Genomic DNA, 21,923 nt, shown 5'->3' with positions numbered 1-21,923 from the left:
TTGCTTTCAATGAAATCGATTGAATAGGTACTTAGAGGATTTAATAAACGTGGTTTTCAGGTGACCCTAACTTTTTCGGTGACACGGGGAAAAGGAAAATCGATGTTATTCCTGGTTTTATTCAGAGCTTGTAAAAAGAGTCGTGGAGGTTCGAATCTTCGGTTTCTATTGGGCTTCTCGCCAAACTGGAACGATTCGAGGTCTAAGTTCCCACGAGCATTCCTCGTCGAACATTTCCTCGGCGAAGGTAATCCTTGTAACAACCCCTGATCTTTCTTGACCGTTTTTTATCATTCCAAGCCGTTCTTGATCGGTGTTGGCTGGACGATAGCATCTTTTTACCATTCCTGAGCCATTATTTACTGTTATCGGTTACCTCTCATTGTTCTCTACGGATTCCCCTTACTTTCATCCCTCTCTCCATGATTCAACACCCCTAATTACTGTTCGTCAATCTAGATAACAATATTCACTTGATACAGCAAAAACATCGGCCTAAATTGAGAAATTTCAAATATGAAATAATCGTCAGACACTTCATATTTCTTTTAATTCAAGCTACTGATATTTTTCGAAATTATTAAGCGTTCCAGTCGATTTCGTAATCTATCAGCTCAAATAAATTTTCACGCTCTAGTAAAAATTGACAAATGCTATATTAAAAAATTCCTTAGTTTTATTTTCCTCTTTAGAATAAAACTTGCACGTGCATTGAATGCAATGGTCTTAACACTAGAACAACCAAACACTTAAACCGTCTTTGAAAAATTTCTTTATAACTGAAACCATAATATTAAGATTTCAATCGATTTATATTTCAGTGGATATGTCTAAATCAGTTTCTTTAACCCTTTGTGGACGAATATCGACACTTCGGAGAGATGAAGCGTTCCTACTTGGAAGACTAAGTCGCAGAGAAGTGATATAATTACTCTGACAGCGAAAGATCAGCTCGTAGTTTCCTTTCTTCCTATTAATTAAGTAACTGATATTTAATTTAACTTTAATCATTGAAGACTTTGTATATTTCAAAGTATTCTCGTCTACAAAGGGTTAATCATTTTTCAAAGAAGTGTCTGTACCTTGGCAACATTCATAAAAGAATTTGACTGGTAGTTTTAGTGTTACGATAGTCTTCTCAAATCTGTTGATAAAAATACTTAACCTGTTAACTGTGGCATTTAGTTGGAAAAACCTCTGGTTCTGCGCGCAATAAAATCGAAAAATGGAGCGTGTACTCGTCGAACGCAGGCTGAATGCACGTAGAGTATATTCTAACAAAAGATTAAAGCGAAACGAAGAAGAATTACATGTTTATGTGAAAAAATAAAGAATTCATTGAAAGAATTAGTATCATGTCAAGATTTACGATGACGTGTATACTCATCAAACATAGTTAACTGGTTAACACGTTGAATGCCATGGAGGTCACCGGTGATCTCAACCAAATCGAATTACTATAACTCATTCGATTAAACGGTGATTATTTGAAACTTTTCTATATTACAAGTAGTATCGCGTAATACACTGACATTCAACAATTCAAACCAGCAATAATAACAACGTAATTCAATGGCATAAGTTGATATTACATTATTTTTCTATATTTGTCTCGGCAAAATCGTGCGGCAATCAACGTGTTAAATATATGCACTTCCTGTCGTCTAATTCGGATTACCCAATGATGGGACTAAAAACTTTCTGATGACTAACTGACTGAACTCCCTGATGGAGGTTTTCTTAATGTCTTCCTGAACTTGTTCCCGACTGAACTTGTTTCTCACTGAACTTGGTTGCTGATTGAACTTATTCCTGATTGACCTTCGTTGACGGCTAACTTTCGTTGACCTCGTGAACTTTCGATCGAGACTCTTAAATACTCGAGCTCTTCCATTCCTTCCGCACAATCCTTCTCCCACTTATTCGCAGAAAGAGAGTGGAACCTTAAGGGCGGTTCTTATCTTAGGAAGGAACTCTAATAGGAAATTTTGTGAAAATATTTTGGGAAAGTGTATTCACCAAGACGAGTTATTTCGATAATCGTGGACGTTCGTCTAAACGCAGAACTAATGGAGTTTTAGTGTAACCAAAACAAATTTCTATCTAATCCCTTCGAATATCCAGCGACGTTTCATGATAAATACCGAGCCAATGATTTCAAAGTAACTCGACAACGTTCGAAGCAAATTCCGATCGATAAAGTCGCCGTGAAATTGGATTTCTTTTCGAGAAAGATCAAATTTCATTTCCACCGACGTCACAATCGCTGAATCACCTCGTGAAATCGATTTCTGTGAAAGGTTCCATGGAAAATGGCGTCACTGTCGCCGAGTTCTCCAGCCGCGTTCACGGGCTCGCCGAACACGAAAGGAAAATATTAACCACGACGTCCACGTCGCCCCGTTAAAGGGAGCGGTGTTATTCATCGCCGGGGTCAGCCACTGTCGAGCAACTTCCCACCTCTTTTTTTCCCCCTTTCTCCTTTCCCTCCCCCGTCCGAACTGGCAATATTTACTTGCTGCCAGCGGCATCAATCGTGGCTCGTAAAAAGCCATTAAAAAATGCACGCAGGTGCCAGATTCCACGCCCTCTTTTTACGACGGACACCGGGTCGCGCGCCGCTTTTCACCCTTTTCATCGTTACCAACAAGGGTTGAAAAGCTTCGGAAAATAATTGTTCCAAAGTGTCATATATCGGTTCCGACTGAAACAGGTGTGCAGGACTGAAAAGAAGTTGTAATTGTTATTAGGTATATCGGTTCTGAGCTTTGGTCCTTCGACATGGATGCTATATTTGTTCTATGTCGATTTTGTAAGTGTTATTCTTTGATTCTGTATTTTGGAACACAACTGTAGATATAATATTGCAACCATCAGACGGGTCAAAAGTATCCATTCTCGATTCCTCTATTTTGCGAATATTAAAGAGATGACAGATGTTTCTCTGAGATATTAGTAAGGAAATTGATCTGCAATAGGGGAATTGAATTGTAAATCAATTGAAGTCTCGATAGATGCAGTTTCAAAGTTTCAATAGAGGAATTTCAAAAAGGCAACGTGACTGTTGATTAGAAAGATAACAGATATTTCACTGGGAAATTACTCAATAATTGATTTGTCAACACGAAAATTGTATTGAAAATCAATTGAATTCTCGATAGATGTACTCTTAGAGGTTTTATAAAGAAACATCGAACATTCCATTTAATTGCTTCGTAATTTAGGTGCTAAATATTATATACAACTATATATTATTTAAAAATAGCAGTTATAGGGATAGTAAACCGATATAATATATGATTCTATTTCGGGTCGCAGTAACTGTTTCAAGAACCGTAACCAATGTCGTAACTGTTTTCAACCCCTGGTTCCCAGCGCCGGCGGGGCGAAGGTTTAATACGCGATGGAATCAGGTAGACGTGATATTTTCGAACGGACGTCCGCGAACTATCGCGCAATAATATTTCCATTGGACGTTCTCGCGAAGTAGCAACTCCAAACGGAAAGTTTCAACGACCGACACCCGAGAGAAACATATTTTAATGATTTTATTCGACCGTCTGAGAGATCTTGGGGTTTTATCGCGATACTTATCTTACTTTCGCGGGATTAGACATTTTTAAATTTCCCTTCGTGAAATATGGTAGTCGGAAACCGGGGAACTTTGAGATTTCGTAAGATCTTGGAATGAAACATGGCTGTTCTTTCTTTTAGTAGAGTAACATTTATTTATTTTCGACTGCTGCTATGTCGGAAAATTATTGAACTGTTTATTAAGAACGAGCACTTCAATACTGATTCGTTCAGTGCGTTATTACTTGTTTAAATTAATAATTCCTTACATACCGTTACTATAATCGCCCATTTTATGTTATCATTCTCATTTTCAACAGAGAACCAAACAACGCTACGAAACCTCTCGAAAGACAACTCCGTAAATGCGCAACTTTCACAAAGCTCTCGAAACCGAACTTTGTACGAAAGTCCTAAAAAATCTGTGTAGTTACAATAAAGTGATGAAACAAGAAAAATAGATGAAACTATTTTTCCGTGAATAATTTATTAATAACCTTTCCGAAATCCTTGCGTGTATTACGATTGATGCTAGAAAAGCATAATTTATTATACAAAGAAATTAACGAAAGAAAATAGATGAAACTATTTTTCCGTGAATAATTTATTACACAACTGACTTTCAAGAACCCAACGACTTTCACGCAAAGCCTTCCGTGTGTTACAACATAAAAGTCGAATTCGAGGGTTTTGTCCATTGCAGCATTGTGCGCCGCGAGGAAAATGTCTCGGTTGAAAGGGATGGACCGTTATTGGAGAAACTAAAAGCGAGGTTCGCGTGTTACGGACTTCGAGACCTGCGCGAGCAATTTCCCCTGATTCCGCGCCCTTTCCTTTTTCTCTGTCGCGCGTGCCGGCACCTACCTAGCCAGGATAAACGTCCGCGACACGCGAGATTTACTTAGTCCCCGTCGCATTAAATTCTTTCCGCGGACACCGCCGAACCCATTTACACCCTTGTCGCCCGCCCTCATATCTCTGACCAACGCCCTTCCCGGCACACGAACCGCGACGTATTAAGGGACACACAAAGAACGTTCCGCTACAAAGCGGAACGCTGCGCCCTGTTAAAAACGGAAGTTCCAAATGAGTTTTACTACGAGGAAAATGGCGGCTGAGAGCGCCGCGCGAACTTCATTTCGGCTGGCGCAGCTGTTTGCTGAGACGGATTTGGATCTGCGAGATTGGAGGACGCGGGCTGTAATGGCGAAAGATTTGTCGGCCGAGAAATACCCTTGGAAGGTGTTATTAGTGTTTCGTGGGGTTCGCTGAACTTGAAAGAATGCTTAGAACAATGAGACTCGGGACTTTCGAAGAATTTAGAAATTTGAACGCTTGCGATTTGAGTTCGAAGGAAGTTTCAAAGTCTGAAGCTCGAATCAGAAAGGAAATCGGTTCGAAAATTTGAAACTCGGGCTAGAAACCGATCGAAGAACACACGATCAACAGGTTAAAGGACCAGAACTCGAAAATGCAGTTTCGAATGTTTAGAATAATGAGACTTGATTTGCGATTTGAGTTCGAAAGAAAGTTTGAAAATCTGAAGCTCGCATCAGAAAGGAAATCGATTCGAAAATTCGAAACTGGAACTAGAAACCGATCGAAGAACACACGATCAACAGGTCAAAGTACCCGAACTCGAAAACACAATTTCAAAGCGACTCGCCAAACCTTGGAACATTCAGAAAACCCGATCCTCCGACTCGCGCAAAAATTTCGTCGCAATCAACCGTGAATCTGGTCGATGCTCGAATCGATGAGTCGACCAGAAGCGACAACCGCGTCGAAGGCAACTCGAGTGTTCCTCGTCGAGTCCGCGCGAACGCGGGTGTCAGATCGGGAATCCTCGAAATAGTTGAAAATCCACGGTCGGCTTTAAACGCGTTGTATCTGGGACAGTTATAGAGGGTTCTGAGCGAGTTTTAATGACGGCACAGGGGAGGGGCGGGTTTACACACACGGCGGCGCGGATTGTGTAAGTTAAATTGTGTAAGTTGAACGGCGTGTGCGATGGCGGCCGGCGAGGTAGCTCGCGAGGCGCGGATGGGGCGGCCGGGAAATTGTTGAAGTTGTAATGAAAAGTCCTCTCGGGCCGGATTAAATAACTTCTAAGTGCGGCCGGCCGGTAATTTTTGTTCGGGGCCAAGTGGGCTTGTCACGTATTTCCCTTCAGAGGCTCCGTTTAAAATTACGCGGCGGCGAGCCGCCCGGAAAAAAGAGGAACCGGGACAAACGAAGAAAAAGGGAAACAAGGGGTAGACCTGGCCGCGAGGGGGGAGGGAGTCCGTTGCGCGAAAAAATGGCGGAATCCGAAGCGTTAAACGCACAGCCGGTTTTTTCGGATTGCGCGCGCCGCGGCCAGGCAAAAATTGAACTTCGCGAAACAGCTGCGAAACACGGTCCCGGTGATATTAATTTTTTTCTCCCCTGGCGGCGTTGCCTACCCCACGACCTCTATTTCTTTTCCCGCGGAATTGTTTCATAAAAAGGCTCAACACTTGCCGAAGATAAACGAGCCGGCGCCTCGACGGAATTCTACCAAATTTCAAGGCTTCCGAGACGCTGGTCTTCAGCGCGGAAGAAGAAGCGCCGCGTTTTTGCGGTTTCTTTCTCTTGCGGAAATCGATTTGAGGATTCTCCGGTGTTCCCGTGGAATTTCGTGTTTCTTGATCTTCGGAGGTTTTTCAGTCGTAAAATATTACTTGGGAACCGTGCTACTTTTCGAAGAAACTTTTTCGGGGTGCTAAGCTCGGAGGAGGCAGTCCGAGTGCTCTAAGTTGTTCTTTATCTTTGCTACGCGTTTCACTGCGGTTACATTCATTTATCAGTGTTTATCTACAGCTAACCTATGTCCTATATTGCATAATCTGGTTATAAAATATACAACGTGAACCTAAAAGCAGCTAACTCGACTTCTCGAAATTCAGTTATAGAAACTTCAAGAATGCATCTATCGAAGTTTTAATTCTGCGGACGAAGGTCCTTTGAAATGTACGAAACCTTCAACAGATGAAGCTGAATTATATATTAATTGCTTAAATAATAGCAAAAACAGAAACATGCTAATCTCTTGCTGTCCGAGTAATTCAGTCATTTGCCACGGCTTAGTCTTCCAAGTATGAACGTTTCATCTCGAAAGTTCGACATTCGTCCGCAAAGGGTTGATTTATAATTCAATCTGCGTACTGCTAAATCAATTTCTTCAGTAGTTTCTCAAAGAAACATGCAACCTTTGCAATCATTGCAAAAAGAAGAAACCAGGAATAGGTAATTTTGACTTATCCAGTAGTTTCACTGTTAACCCTTTGAATTCTCTAGGCTCCAATATTGCACCAGTTGTAATATTAAACATTTTAATGAATCTTAAAGAAACTACCCTAAAATTATTAGATTTTCCACATGTTAAGGCCACTTATAGCCTTACCGTTTCGTTCGAGCCCTTAAACCATCGTAGTTTTAGTTTTGTATGCACTTTTTATCTTTTCTAAGACTTATTGTACATTTGGTAGTTTTTCGTAACAATAAGAGCCTTCGTCCCGTTCGCAACTTGCAATCGTCCTTACGGTATTACGAGAAGGGGCCGTGGCAGCAATAAATCCCTGAACCCATAAGGCCCGCGATTCTTGCTGTAGATTCTCCTTGTCTATTGTTCACATCTGGCGTCCAGTTACCAGCATTTTTAACTCTCTAGCCCGTCTGTTAGCATGTGTTATTAAGGCCAAAGCGTTTCTTACTTTTTACCTACCACGGTCGACGATTGCAAACGGGACGAATTAGTTATTAACATTAGCAACTTGGAAGACCCAAGAAGGGAGGGAACTGTGTCTCCCTTCCACAACCATCTAGATCTAAAAGGGCCAACCAGAACGTTTTCACCCCCGCGAAGACATTGCAGAGGTTTCGTCGAGGACGATTCTGGGAGGTCCAGTCAGTTGATACACACAGTGAATACACATAGTCAGAAACACAAGTCGGAAACACATAGTTAGACAAGTATCAACTCACATAGTACATAGCACAGAGTACGGAGTAGGAAGTAAGGATTACAAAGTATGAAATAGCAATTTCGATCAAGCGCATAACATTAGAGTCAAAGTCCGCATCACCTCCTACTCATTTCTAAGGTTTGTTCCCGATCTTATCAGGTGGTCCTTCGAGACATACAAGTTTATTAGTCGGCACACCACGTGCAAACGCCTACAAATCTCGACCACCATTACGGTAACCACGAGTACCTAACACCACACATCCAAATTTTGTACTGAGAATGAAAATAAAAGATCGAAGAAATGTTCATTTCTCATTTTCGCTAGGAGTACTATAAAAATTAGTTGCAGTTACTGATAGATTACAAAATAACTTGCAGTGCTAAGGGTTAAATCATTCTAAAATCATCTCCACAGATGAAACCCCAACCTCAAATTCAATTCTATCACGATCCCCTAGATATCGTTAAAAAACAGGTCATTTCGACTGGTAATTTCAGTATCATAACAAAATACGCTTTTAGCAGTCAAAGGGTTAATGACAAAGTGGCCATATAGATCAGAGTTGTAAAAAAGATCATAGGCCAAGGGATTAACCCCCGCATCCTTCCACCTGCTTCCGAATTTCCTTCGAATCTCCCCGAACCGCATTCCCCGGATCGTCAAACGAAACCGTTCAAGTGTCCGCAAGCTCCTCTCCAACGCCGCAGTCCTTATCCGATCTGAATTCCCGAGGAACACGCTTGAATCCGAGCACAATGTCCCGAGCACCATCAACTCCGGCCATTTCCCCGGTGCGGGAGGCCACGGTCCGGCGGGCCGTTTCCCGTGCTGTGTATCAAAACGGAATGCAAAAAAGCCCGATCCCGGCTGGGACGCTTACCTTCGGGTAATGGATCGAGATCGCGGACGTGTACTGGAACGTCAGGCTGCCCGGGTAGCCGTAAAACGGTATCGTTATGACCGGCGTGCGGCTGTCGTCGAAGTAACCGAACGCCAGTTTAGTACCGCTCGGCGAGAACCATAAAGCCTTGTTTGATCCGAACACCTCCTCTGAAATGAAAAGCAGAGGCGACACGTTAGACGGAATGGCCGTTGATAACCTGCTGGCTGGGTGTCACGGGCGCTGAGGGGTCAAAGGGCGGGGTGGGGGGAGGGGGGAGACGAGAGAGCGCGTGGACAGCGAATCCTCGGGAAACTTTGATAAGAATCATCCCCTGTGTCAACGACTAGCGAGCGAGCGCACGTCTGAACAAACTTCCCGAATAATTCATGCGTAATTTTGCGCCGTTGCTCAAGATATTCCGGGGTCATTCGGAACAGTCTCGGCTAAGAGACCCGGCGAGGTTCTCTCGATGAACCCGAGCGTTTCGCTCCTCGTTGCCGAGTTTCTTCGAGTCTTTAAGGCCCGTGTTCACTCGGCTGGCCTAAAATCGCGTTCTTCAAGGCGTTCTCGTTGCAGCGTGTATTACGGCAGTGAAGTTTGTACTTTGGAAGTGTTTCTTTTCGGCAGTGGTGGAATTGTTTTGGTTATTCGGTGATGGTTCGGGTTTTTTCGAGTTTGCTGGTTTCTGGCTTTCTTGCTTGTTTGATTGTGGCTTTGTGTCGTTTGTAGTTTCGTTTGTGGCTTTAGGTGCTTTTGTTTTGTTGCATATTTATATTTTGCTTGTGTTTATATTGTTTGTAGTTTTGTTTGTGTCTTTAGATGGTTTTGTTTTGTTTCATATTTATATTTTGCTAGTGTGTTTATATTGTTCGTAGTTTTGTTTGTGTATTTAGGTGTCATTCTTTTGTTTTGTATCTATATTTTGCTTGTGTTTATATTGTTTGTAGCTTCGTTTGTGCTTTAAGATGGTTTTCTTTTGTTTCATATTTACATTTTGCTTGTGTTTTTGTATCGTTTGTAGTTTTGTTTGTGTCTTTAGATGTTTTTTTTGTTCTATTTTATATTTTGTTTGTGAGTTTATATTGTTTGTAGCTTCGTTTGTGTCTTTAAATGTTTTTCTTTTGTTTCATATTTATATTTTGCTTGTGTGTTTATATTTTTTGTAGCTTCGTTTGTGCCTTAAGATGTTTTACTTTTATTTTACGAACGTTGAGATACTGTTTTCGAGGGTTCTATATGTTCAAGATTGTGTTAAAAGATTTATAAACGCGATGCATATTTATTTGGCGCTTCGATGGCAATATTCTTTTTCAAATGAGCCCATCGACGTCACGAGTCCGTATTTTATTGCGTGAAATGCAATAAGTAATAAATAACCTGGTTTTTTTCTGACGCTACTTGCAGCAAAAAATATTAACTCTCCTGTGTAGTTGAATGTAAAAATAGAGGGACCTCGTGGAAAATTCAGCTTGATCAATATCAATCTGAACCTTGTGAAATATTTATTTTACAGAAGCACGTGCTCGTATAAATTGCAAGTAATAATATCATATACGTCTCGTTCAAAAACTCCATCAATTTTATATGAGCTCGTTGGAAGTTTCTCTACCGTTGCATTTCGTTATACTATCAGACACGAAAACTCAATTACCCATTCGATGCGTTCTACAGAATCACTGATGTGAACTAACTAACATTGTCACCGTACATTAACAAAATCCACAAAATTACAGCCAACCAACGAATGTATTCAAACAACATACACTAAACTCCATTTCTCAGACCACTGGAATTAAATTTACACCACACATCGATTCCGGATTCCAGCCAATTAAAACCATTTCAAATAATCTCATAATTAAATACGTTGACCGAGTATCTCCATATTCCTTATCACAATGACCGGATTAAAATTTTGCGTTTTCTTTTGTTCATTTAATTTTATATCAGCTCCCATATTGTTTGATTAATTGGTTTCTCAATTTTCAACCTTCCTTTTGTTTCTATTTTCACTAAAAAATATGTATCAGCTGATTTGTTTAGCTCTATTTTGTAGCTAGTTATTTGACTAATTACAGTAGGAAAGGTGTCGGTATGGTTAGTGTTACTTTCCATGATAAATTCCCCTGGCGAATGAAAACGCGAGCAATCATCGCGAAAGAAGCTACAGAAGAGAACAAATTAGTCCCTTATTTTGCATTCAGTTTAATGAAAATTAGTTTTGTTCACTGATTATTAGTCGAAGATAGAAACAATTTAACACTAATTCTACAGAAGGTGTCGAAACACACCTGAAGTTTTAATTTAAAATTATTTTCTCAGAAAACTCTCTCTTAAAATTATTTTCAAAGAAATCATAGGGCAATTCAAAGTAAATATTATCCCTCTGTAATCAACTATTATACATAAAAGGAAATGCATAACATATGCTTAGAATTTCTCTGTTTCCAATCAATTATCAATGACAAAGTAGCCGTGTCGATCAGAGTTGGGAAAGAAATCATAGGCCAAAGGGTTAAACACCGCGAGCGAAATAAGGGGCAAACAGCGCCGATCGTAATCCAGATTAAGACCCGCCATTTTCCGGCCACATTCCGCCGCGGGAGCCGGCTGTCGCCGCGCGCTCGCGCTTTTCGTGTCCCGAGGTGGGTTCTGTTTACCCGGAAAGAACCAGGCGGAAGAAGGACGCTTCTGGTGTCGTAAATAGTGTGTTTAAAGTTCGACGGGGAGCACTTAGCGAGCTCGCTGCCACTCGGCCGTCGATTCGCAGGAATTTAGCTTCAGCTGCGCCGGAAGACGACAGAGCTTCTAGACTTTCCTCGATCCAGAAGGAATTCTATCGGCAGAAAGTGTAATTTCGTCTTAATTAATTGTAACTGAATTTCGCGTGTAATTACTTAGCTCCTCGCAGTATGATTTCCTTCGCGACTTGCTGGATTTAGTTGACGATTAACCCTTTGTGCTAGAACTAATTGTTGCATTGGAATATCAAAATTCTACTCTGTAATGAGTACTCTAACGCACGAGAAAAGAATTTTAAAAATCTAAAATCTAAAATCTAAGAAATCCCTTGTTTCCCTCAATTAACCAAAAGACTACAAACGTCACAAGAAAAAACAACTGAATTCAGTGTTTCCATATTATCCCAAAATTATTAAACAAAATAATAGTTATAGAAAAAACAACTGCACATCTCAAGAAAAAACAACTGCACATCTCAAGAAAAAACAACTGCACATCAGTGTTTCCAAATTATCCCAAAATTATTAAACAAACGAATACAGAACATCTGAAATCCCTTGGTTCCTTCAATTAATCAAAACACTATATACGTCCCAAGAAAAAACCACTCCCCATCAGTGTTTCCACGAATATTATCCCCGAATTACCGGGCACCTGTACATTAATAATAAATAATACGCCTGGGAGAAGGATTCAGTCGCAGGTGATGCGCACCTGTCCAAGTATCCCGGTTTATGGTGTTTTGAGAGCGTATTAGGGGTACGCCCGAGACAAGTCGCGCGTCCTGACGCGGCGAAATCATCTTTTATAGTCCCGCCGCGTCCGTTCCGCGTTTCTCGCTTCGTATTTCCTGTAATTTTTACGTCCCGCCGCGGCAGACAGAGCCGAACAAATGGAAAAATATGCTCGACGGTTGCAACGCGTCCACCGTTCGCCCCTTTTCATCCGCTATAGCTTACACGGTTGGATCTTAAAGAACAATTTTCCCCGAGGCGCGTTTCGGAATTCATCGAAGCGCAGCGCTCGTCGCGGGGCGAGCAGGGCCAATACGGGTTCATCATAAAACTTTTACGAAACCGTAAAAATTTTTGCGAAATTTCGGACACCGCTGTAAGTGGCTCCGAACGTTCGGGGTTACGATTTTTTTCGAGTACAGTAAACCGCGAGTGAAAACCTAATGTCTGGAATTCGTAGATTTGAATGGAAGACAGCAATTTTGTCAAGGTTTCTTTTAGTATCTCCCCTTTTTTCCGTTGAAATATTTTGCTTCTCGTGTTTTAGAAAATATTGGAGTAACAATGGAATCTTTGATTCAATTGGAAGTTGTTACGCGTGAGAACGATTTTATTATCGTAAGCTTGATAATTCGCGGGAATTTGAGTCTTCGATGGATTCAATGATTAATGAGGTAATATTAGAATATTAACTTAGAATATTAAGGTAATATTAGAATATTAATAATAAAATAGATTTTGGTTTAGAAATGCTTCCATTGAAATCATGAATTTTCAATGTATTATCAATTTCAATTTAGTCTATATTTGGAACACGTAAGATTAATATTAAAATATTAAGGTAATATTAGGATATTAATAATAAAATAGATTTTGGTTTAGAAATGCTTTCGAATTTTCGAAATTGGATGAAATCTTGAATTTTCAATGTATTATAAATTTCAATTTAGTCTATATTTGGAACACGCGAGATCAAGGTGGATTACTTTCCTATGCATTCCGAGGAACATAAAAGTGTCTTTATGTCTGCGTTGTGGCAGTTGATCATAAGATACTATTATGGCCTAGCGGTACGCATATGCAATACCGCATACCTGACAGCACCGTAATAATTTAGACGGAATGCAACAATAGAGAGGCACTTGTATCAGTACTAAGCATTTAATAGCCCCATTAGAGTTTATTAGTAGTCCGATACCTCATGCGGCGTCTCTCGATAAGCAACGAAGGATATTGTGCTTAGCGCTGAGCTTATTAGCGCGGGGAACATCTCAGCTGTATCGCTTATAAATGTGCCAATTAGCGTGGAACATTCGTTCTTCGAAACAGTTATTCACCGGTCTCGTATATCTCCGAGTTCACTACGCCAAGTGCCAAACAATCCATTATTTTATTAACCGTATCCACCACTTGTCTGGCTGGAAACAGCTTCAAACAATTATCGATTATCCTATCCACTGAACTCGAAACGATTAACTACTCGAAAAATTGAATCGATCACTTCTGAATTAAAAATATTGCTCTTCCAACAAGACTCTACAAACTCCTACGATATAACCCATTGTTTTATTCAATATCACGAAATTTCTACAGATCTACCTTAATTCCCAAGAGGATAGAAGAATTCTTTAGGATACTGAATTGAAAATTTTGATCCTTATTCGTATTAATATTTAAAGATCACCCACTTCGAATTTATAAAAAAGATAGTACCTTCACTCATCTCAAAATTTTCGATTCAGTATCCTAAAATTATCCTTTATCCTTATCCTAAAATTATCCTTTGCGGAATGTCTACATTTCGGCGGGTTAGAGTGTTCATATTTGGAAGACTGAGTAAACAAACGGTTTAATCACTCGAACAGCAAGAGATCAGCGCGTAGTTTCCTTGTTTCTATTAATTAACTTGCACTCGAGAGGTGACTCTCAGTCAGTTGATTTCGTACAGTAAAACTCTAGCATTTGATATTTAATATTATGTATAATGCATCAATTTGAGAAATATCGAAATACAACAGCTTTGTTCCTCAATGTACATGTGATTTCTCTTTTATATTTATCTCATCAGAAAATGTTCAAATACTTCTAACGAAAAACTTCCGAGTGCGAAGGGTTTAACAATTGATATACAATTCAGCTTGATCTACCAAAAGTTCTATATATTTCAAAGAATCTCCGTCGACAAAGGATCAGATCATCCGCCATTCCAGCGACAACATTCCAAGATCCCCAAGAACGCGGCACCGCGAGCGCGAGACATCTAAATCACTTATCCGCGCGACGGCCGCTTAAATTCCCCCATCATCCCCCATCTGTGACAGAGGGCGGAAAGACCTCGTCCCACTCCCCGTCCCCGTCCTAGAAAAGGGATGTCCCGCGGCGCGGTACGTAAATACCGTGCGTTCGAAGAGGAGAGGGCAGCTTTCCATGAAGTGGGCTGCGCCGCCAGGGGCTAGCATATTTCGCGGATGTCAGGCCCTAGGCGGACCTCGTCGAGGGTAAATTTTCCTTCGACCCCGTGCCCGTAACGCGGCGTCGCCGGAAGACGGAGAGAGTGGAAGTCGCCGGAGGAGCATGGTATCCGCGAACAACGGAGAAAGGAGACGCGAGAAAAAGAACAAGAGGGGAACAGACAGGGGACACAGGACCTGAACGAGTCGGAGGTCTGCAAACAGAAAAGAAAAGGGACGAAAAAAGAGCGCGGCCGGGAAGGGGTTGAGGAATGGAGCGGAGGTGGGATGGGGCGCGGCGCACAAAGACCGGGCGCTGCGTTGCGCAGCTCGCTGGACGTGACGAGGGAGAGAAATATCCCGAGGGTGAAATCCACCGTGGGACAACGGAGACAAGCGGGAAGGGGACGCGGTCGAAGGTGAGCCAGACGAGAAGAAAATCTCGGGGACGGCGAATTCCCTTTACGTTCGGCTAATTATTTATATACCAGGCTCGCCCTGTGTCGCCGGAATTATTTATCCCCTACCGGAAGTCGAGGCGGAGGCTCGCGAGGGTTGCGGTCGGAGGTGGTCGCTCTGGCCAGGCCTGAACACGGCCGAGTACTCACGACGCGTATCATCCCCTATTTGACCCAGCTACGATCGAACCGGACGCTTGTACCGCTGAAACTCCGGTGTTGAGGGATAGGGGCTTGAAAGCTTTCCCGACGTGGAACCCGATTTAGGCCCAGGATTTTTGCTTGGAAGGGTAGTTTTGGTTTTTGGAAGGTCTTCGGGACGTTTGAATTTTTTGGAATAGTTCTATTGATGTTTCTGGAGGAATTTTAATAGTTTTACGGGGGTGGAGAATGGTGTGGTTTTCGTTTAAGATTTCTTTTGATATCTATTACCGTTCTCGGGATAATCCGGGGGAAAGATAAATTTGTTCTTAAAGAGCGACTTTACTTCAAAGTGAAATTCAGCGAGGAAGGAAAATTGTAATGTGTTAGGATTGGGTTATTCTAGTTACACACGGAGTTTCATTTTTGAGTTTGCCGGTTCGGTAACTTCTCTTGTTAGTTAGTTTGATAAGTAGGATTTCGATAAAAAGCAGTTCTACGAGAAGATATTCTGCCCTCAGGAGTTTCTGAGTATTAAAGGGAAGGAGGTTGAACAATACTTCATAAGGTTGAACGCATCCATTCGTGAATTTTCCGATTGAGTATGTGCCTCTCGTATCATTCACTATTCCAGACTCTAAAGACGACTTATCGCAATGGAAGATAATCCTAAGTTGGTCCCCGTCAAGCAGAACAACTTGGCAGTAGTCGAGTCACGATTTCAAGTTTCTGGCAGGTTTTCCGGGTTCTCAAAGGCGCCCTTTCAATTTCGCCGACTTACCCAGGACACCTCTGAAGCGTCAAGAGAAGCGACTGTTCTATGACAAAGAAAAGGGCGGAAACTAGGTAAATTTTCATATGGAAATGAATTATGTTGCAATACTCTAGTAAACTACAATGTACAACTTCTCTAAATCCTTAAAATGAATTTTCAAATGATCATTCTATCATAAAAGTTCGAATTAATTGAGTTACAATTGCAGTCGCATTTTTACCATCACCGTCAATTTTCATAACTTTCCCATCATTTCCAGGGAAAATAATTACTACAACTTTATTTCTTCACATATGGAGAATCATACTGTTAAAGAAATTTTTATTCTTTTATCAAACGAACGCCAGAATCCGTCTACTTTCAGCACTCTTCTTTCCGAGTATCTGACACCCGCCATCTTGTCGGCGCGTCCCGAGCGGCAAGTTCGATTTCCCTCGGATAATTGTAAATCTGTTCCGCAAAATTCCAGCCGCGCCGCGCGGAAATTATTCCCCGTTTCAAATCGTTAGCCCAGAAATCGCATAATAATTCGCGTTCCCGCCGGTACCCGGCGCGGCGCTTCCGGTGCCGTCGTATTTCCGGGTCGCGATTCCGGCGCGGGAGAGGCTGCACCGTCGATCGCGCGGCGAAAGTATTTCGAAATGCACGCGTTACCGTTCGTAAGTTCCGACTCGGTTGATTAATGGCCCGGAAACGCGGCGAAAATTTTGAAAACCCTCGAAAGTGATGGAGGAATTATCTCCGCGCGATAATCATCTGGAAACATCGGGGTTAACGGCACACGAATTTCGCAACGCGGTTTCGTTCTGCGCCAGGGATAGCACGCATCATTTCTATGAATATCGCGGGATGAAAACGATTTCAGTATTTACGTGTAACTACCTATTAATTCAAATTGATCCACTTCAGAATTCTTCTGCAAGTACTTCAATTACGAAGGCTTCTGCAAACGATTTTCAATTAAATTTTCGTATTCGTAAAGATACAAGACTAGGAGATCCCTTGAATCTTAAGAAACGTATTGTTCTAATTTATATAAATAATTGAAAACAAGTCCTAATTGCTCGGTAGTTTTAATATTAAAATAATTCATTCAATACCTAGTAAAAATGTATCCCAACGTCTCAAAAAACTACAGTCACTTCAAAAACGTGTAAACTAAACCTACCGAGCAATTAGAACTCATTTCAAACTTCTTATCAAAATTAAATGCATTTCTCAAAATTCGAAGGGCCTAGTTTCGCATCGGTACAAATTTAACAATCTTCCGTAAGCAGCCTAATTAAAATACTTTCAAAATAAAAATTCCGAAATGAATCAATTTCCCTCCAGCAGTCGCACAAAATACCGAATCATAAGAACCCAGTGCATGAAGAATAAAAGTCTCCCTTAATCCTCATTCCCCTGTCCACCGCATCCCCAATTTTTCTGTTCACAATTACGAGACACTCTCCCCAGCTAATATCGCGAGAGAACTGCCCGTTTCCCGCGGGAATGAACGTTTTTCCCCCTAAACGGCTAATACAAGGCGCGCGTGCCGGAATCCGCGCCGCGCGTAGCTTTATCGAGCCAAGTACGCGGGACTGTTGCGAAAATCTACGGCTGTCCGTGCAGGTATGCACGCGAATCAATCAGGAACACCTCCCCTCGGCTCCCCCTTCCCGGTGGCCTGAATTCCTCGGGCTTTTATAAGTTTGTTTAAACTGAATTACCCACGCGGCAGGGAAAAAAGAGCTGAAAAGCGGTCCGTTTCTCCTTCGTTCTCCGTTCCCCGGCTGCCTGCGCGAATAATCCCCTTTTACGACTGGTAATAACTATTTCACTTCCGACTACGCCGCGCTCTCCCGCGATTGTTAACGGTATCGTTGTTTGCGTACTTGTTACTCTTGTTCGATGAGCCGAGTTTCCTTCGCGGAGAGAACAATACGGACTCGAAGAATTTTTTCAGACGGAATATCCAGTCAGAGTATAAGCAGTTCTTTCCTCTGTTTGACGTTGGCATTATCGTGACACGGGAGCTAAGATGGTAAACGTATAAACGCGAGCCTCCGCGGAGACTCGTGCATTACAGCGGAACGTTCATTTAAAGTTCCTGAAAATATTTTCGACGTCAGCGAACGGCGGGAGTCGTTAAAATTTGTAGAACAGCCCCGAGTTCTTTCGTTTCGGTGGGAATTATTAAAGCTGCCTTGGAGGCTCTAAGTTCTCTCTCGAACGGGGGAGCTTTTGTTTTCCTTCGGTTTTCTTTGAAATTCCTTCGCTCTCTCGGCTGATAATGGATATCGATGGAAGATTGTTTCCGATGATTATTGAAATAGTTCCCGGGATTGTTTAGTAGGTGTCGCGGGAGCGTTCAGTAATTTTTGAAAGGCACATTCACGCAAATGCCTCGTCGAGCGCGTAAACTCGAAAAATTACGGTTCACCCAAGTGAGCCGGGGCCGCGGTGATCACGCTCAAGAAGTTAGCGAGCCGTGGTTCCTCTTTTTCGAGGGAACACAGTGGGAACCGTGTTGTTAAGAAACTTCCACGGCCGGGGACAACTTTTTTAAGCCCGTAGAATGGCGACGGCGGTTCGTTAAAAATTGCGCAGCAAAGGTGTTTCATTAAAAACTCTTCAGGCCGCACGGCATCCTCTAAACTCGGAAACTATCATCCTCCCTACAGCCTTATTCATGTTATTACAAAACAGATCCGCGAAATGGCTGAAAACGAATGTTCTCCGGGCATTTTAGCGCGTCGCCGAAGAAAGACCAATTAGCGTTCCATTAATAGATACCAGCCACGAAACAATAACGAACAAGGATACTCCAGAATCCTTTCATTACTCGAACAAAAGGTCTCTTTCGAACAGTTACAAAATCGTGAAACGTTTAAAATGAAATTCTAACAAAATAATAGAACCAACGAGGCGAGCGAAAAATAAAATAAAGAGAATATACGAGAAAAACAAGCTGTCAACGTCATCGAAAACCTACGCGCCTGTCTCCAATATCGCGATATTAAAAAACCAACGAGCCTCGAAATACACGCGGCGTTCAACGGATCCGAAAACCGATTTGTCGACACGCGGCGGCGCGACAGGGCCGCATCAAAGGGAACAACGATTATTAAGCAAGGACGATTTACCGACGCGACTCCACAAAAGGATGTTTAAATGAAAATCCTGCGGGTCCCGGTGAAAGCTGTTTTACTCGGGCATTACGTCTCCATTACGGTTCGACCCAGTTCGCCCAAGGGGCTAACGACGGAATACCTCGAAAGGAAAAAGTTTTGTGGTCGGTGTCGGGCACACCGGTTCCCCACCCCGCCCCTCCCCTTTCCCTAACCTTTCCGCACCGGCGTCGCCCGCCACGTATTTTATGATGTCACGAGGCGGAAAAGTCTTCAGCACTTTCGGCCACCATTCTTAATTAAAAAGTCGACGCCACCGTCGCGTCGGTTATTAAACTTGGAACGATTCAACACGGCGACGTTGCTCGTTTGCATCGGTTCTCTACGGGTTACCGTGGGTTCCCGTGGGTTTCCTGATACTCCGTGTTATCGGTTTCACGAGGAACCAGTAACTACCGGAGTTAGTCTAAGTATCGCTACTTTGTTTTACATTTTAATTACTCTTGCGAACGATCGATTGGTTGCTTGAGATTGCGACTCCGACAAGGGTTTGGTCGAAGAGGTTTCAATGACAGCTTTCTACTGGGTGGTACATAATTTTAGGTTGAAATAGAATGTTTAGAGGATGATTCCGAGGACTTTGGAATTGGAGATATTCGAGGGAGGAACTGATAAAGGGATTGGAAGGCTTTTGCAGAAGGTTATTGACAGTTTAGAGGAATGGTGACGCTTTTGGGGATCTAGAGATGTTCAGATTCTGAACTTATATTCATGTAAATATTTGGAGCAAGAATTATGTTTGTGAAAGTCTTGTAAATGTTAGAAGTCCTTGACGAATTTAGTTTAGGTTTTAGGTTTAGAAAGACTAAAATTAACTTCTTATCCAATTTCTTTCCGATAAACCTAATATAGTAGACGGAAATGAGAAGGCGAAGTAAAAATAGAATACTGATATACTTAATAAGTTACAGAAAACATAAGGAACCCTTTCAAGCGTGCGCGTAAAATGTTAACGAGCAATTATTATAAGACAAAAGCGTAACGTGCATGACTCCCAGTCTCCAAAAAGGAGAGCAATTCCCCATAAATCTCCTGCAAAACAAAACATTCGAGACAATACTTCCACACCCAAAGAGCTTCCCTTCGTCATTCGTCAAGCAGGAAAATTCCCAGTAAAAATCGGGCCAAGCCCGGATAATTATTTTAAGAACCAGTCGATCCGCGGACCACAGTGAATCCCTTAAAACTGTTCCTAAAACCGTCGCTCTCCAGCGAAATTGTTCAGAACGCATTGTCCATGTCGGACTCTATATAATTTCACGGAAGGATTTAAATAGATTCCGATCGAGAGGTAGGCGCGGCGCCGATCGTTTAAAATTGCATCGGGAAATTTCGTTGGCAGCGCACCGGGTTCGAAAAACTGGCCGGGAAAATCTCGTGAACGTTTTTCAACGCGGCCGAAGATAAATCGGCCGCGCAGGTCCCGTCGATCTGTCGATTAATAATCAAGGCAGCAGCTAATTCGCGGAATATCTCGCGCGGCGCTCGAACGATCGACGATTCGACGATAATTATTAATCGTCCCGTAATTCGATCGTTAATGGAACGTTCGCGGCGCTCGATACACCGGCCGGATATCCAATTATCTCGTTTCCGGTTTTTGTGCCGGCGATTAATGACGTCTGTGATTGACCGACGGCTCCACCGTCGGCATTGTAATCGGCGAAGTTACATACACCGGGAATCATCCCGATGATCGACCGTCCGTCCCTCGCGCAGCGCGTGCATTTGGAAATGAGACTTTCTGAAATTGAATTCCAACGGATTGCGATCCATGGGAATGATTCGAAGAACGAGATTATTTAGTCCGCCGATCGGTTAATGACGGAGTTCACTATTATCGGCTTTTCATGTCATTTTTGGAACGAAGGATGCTGAATGTAGATATCAGTGGATATATTGGATGCTGAATATTTCAATGGAGAGGAAATTTAATTAGAGGATGTGTTGATTTTGTAGGACGTTGATTGACAAATCTATTATTACATTGGATAGTTGAATCTCAGTTATGTAATCAGTGGAGCGTTAATAAATTTAGAAGCTGTTCTTAGAGTTCTATTAAAATAGATTGAGATTCCAAGGAACTGGTAATAATAGCGTCACGAGAATCACAATCGAATGAACTCAATGTCCCAAATTCGGTAAGAAGAACGATAACCTTAACGCTTTGAAGACATCGTGACAAATCGAACCGTCAGCATCAAATCGGCGACACCCAATTCCAGGGATGTTGAATCGAATCCATTCGACCGGGATCGGAGCAGCGGAGCACCAACTATCGAAGTCTACTAACTAATAACTTGGTAACGAGAACAATCATCGCCGCCGCGGCGTGATACAGTTAGAAAATGGCGTCGGGCTGGAATCGAAAGTTACCGGCGCGCCGTCAAGAGAGCGCGGGTCCCGATGGAAGGGCTTCCGGTCTGTCGCAATCGAAATGGGGAAACAGATACACATCAACGGGAATATTCATGTTCGAAACTATTGTCGGTATAAGGGTCGTTGCGGAGCCGGGACTGTGCCACGGCTGAATTGGACCGGCGGTACAATGTTACAACTGCGAGGGATCGGGTTGAATGAACTTAGCAGGAACAATGCCGGTGGCATCGCGCACGATGCGCTGACGTTGACGCTGACTCCTCGTTCCGAAGACATTTTGGACTGGGACGGTTTCGAAAATCACCTGCCTCGAATTGTGAGGATTCGGTCAATCGATGGAAATTGGATTTTTGTTTCGAGTAGATTAAGAGTTTTCTTTATCGTTTGATGTTTGAGTTGAAGGGGCAACTGGGGATTTGTAGAATTGAATGCGAAGGAAGTGGCGTAGGCGAATTTGTTAGTGAAGGTTTTGATGATGCATGTAGGAATGTTGTGATAGAGAGATGTTATAGAATAGGGATGTTATGGTTTAGAGGCTATGTAATATAGTGATATTATAATTTGGGTACAGTACAATATAGTGACACTATATTATAGGAATACTATAATACAGAGAAACTATGATA

General features: G+C 42.2%; 1 protein-coding gene across 6 annotated transcripts in view; it reads right to left on the bottom strand.

Moving 5' to 3' along the window:
* The window catches only part of LOC116431069 (venom dipeptidyl peptidase 4), a 447,002-nt gene that overhangs the window by 133,352 nt on the left and 291,727 nt on the right, over positions 1-21,923 (bottom strand). For all 6 annotated transcript variants that reach the window (XM_076374132.1, XM_076374131.1, XM_076374129.1 and 3 more), the window contains one exon: positions 8,443-8,612. In XM_076374132.1, coding sequence (XP_076230247.1) covers positions 8,443-8,612 — 170 coding nt within the window. The remainder of the gene's footprint in view (positions 1-8,442; positions 8,613-21,923) is intronic.

This window comes from Nomia melanderi, chromosome 1, assembly GCF_051020985.1.
Source record: "Nomia melanderi isolate GNS246 chromosome 1, iyNomMela1, whole genome shotgun sequence".
NCBI lineage: Eukaryota > Metazoa > Arthropoda > Insecta > Hymenoptera > Halictidae > Nomia > Nomia melanderi.
Note: the sequence above shows the minus strand (reverse complement) of the source record. Positions and strands in the feature narration are given on the sequence as shown.